This window comes from Lepisma saccharinum, chromosome 18 (assembly GCF_977018435.1).
Source record: "Lepisma saccharinum chromosome 18, izLepSacc3.1, whole genome shotgun sequence".
In the NCBI taxonomy this organism is placed as follows: Eukaryota; Metazoa; Arthropoda; class Insecta; order Zygentoma; family Lepismatidae; genus Lepisma; species Lepisma saccharinum.
Genome location: NC_139246.1, coordinates 5,266,535 through 5,267,580, shown reverse-complemented (window position 1 = coordinate 5,267,580; position 1,046 = coordinate 5,266,535). Strand labels below are relative to the sequence as shown.

At 47.2% G+C, this 1,046-nt stretch overlaps 1 protein-coding gene across 1 annotated transcript; it reads left to right on the top strand.

The window, feature by feature from the left end:
- The first annotated feature begins 427 nt into the window (after positions 1-427).
- Positions 428-766, top strand: LOC146002644 (protein GVQW3-like). The gene has a single exon (XM_083140605.1). The coding sequence runs from the start codon at positions 428-430 to the stop codon at positions 764-766; it is 339 nt and encodes a 112-aa protein (XP_082996731.1).
- The last annotated feature ends 280 nt before the right edge of the window (positions 767-1,046 follow it).

Sequence of the window (1,046 nt, the reverse complement as noted above, 5' to 3'; positions counted from 1 at the left end):
GGAATGCCTGCCACATTCATTTTCGACTCGCGATTTGTGCATCATTCGCTAGCCCAGGTGTATTTTCTTTTGGGATATCGTGCCGCATCTTCTTTATGAGTACTATTTGTCGACATATGGAGGTGGGAAGTCCATTTTCACACGATTTCGGCATCCTCTAGCTCTGACACGTTGCGTCATTCGACAAAATTCCATTTACATTTTCGTCTTCATTTCGCTTGGCAATTCACCTCTTCCACGTTGTAAACGGAATTTTGCACCACCCTGTTTATATATATATATACTAGGGTCAGCTGGAAAGTTTGTGGCCTGACCTAGAAGGAAGCATTTTTGTATGTTAGAGATTAGTCCTTATATGGATACCCTACGAGGTTACATGTTCCAATGTTGAGCCGTTCCTTTTCAGCAGGTGGAATTGTGAGCCAGAATGGAGCCATCTGTGACTGAGCAGCGCATCGCCGATCGTCCACTGATTCGGCATCTCTTCCTAAAGGATTGGACGGCCAAACAGATTCATGAGGACATGCAAAACACCTTACAGGACAATGCTCCATCCTATGCAACAGTGAAGTGGTGGGTGAATGAATTGAAACGTGGACGACAGTCCCTCAGTGATGAACCTGGAACCGGGCGCCCGCGGAGTGCTTCCACCGACGACAACATCACGAAAGTGCATGACATGATCATGGCGGATCGCCGACTGACGCAAAAGACTATTGCAACACGTCTAGGCATTTCGAAGGAGGGCCTGGGGTGTAAGGGGTGACCTTCCACGTAGGCGCCCAAAAGTCAACCTCACTTCCACGTAGTGCACCCTGGACTAAAGACTAACGAGGCTCTGGCGACTGGCACTATGGCCAGTATAATTTTGTGTGTGTTGTCCTGTTTGTTGTCTTTGTGTGTGCTGAGTGCCCGTTTGCGGCCTCAGCTTTTAACAGAAGTCAGAACATTTTTAACATTTTTAGTTATGCAACGCTAGAGTTGTTATTTGTAATGATAAGGGGCTGGCCCCCGTATACTGTGACGGGAGCAAAATAGCCTAAGTG

Bases quoted from the DNA above. Each gene is read 5' to 3' on its own strand.
- LOC146002644 (XM_083140605.1), top strand. From the start codon at position 428: ATGGAGCCATCTGTGACTGAGCAGCGCATCGCCGATCGTCCACTGATT.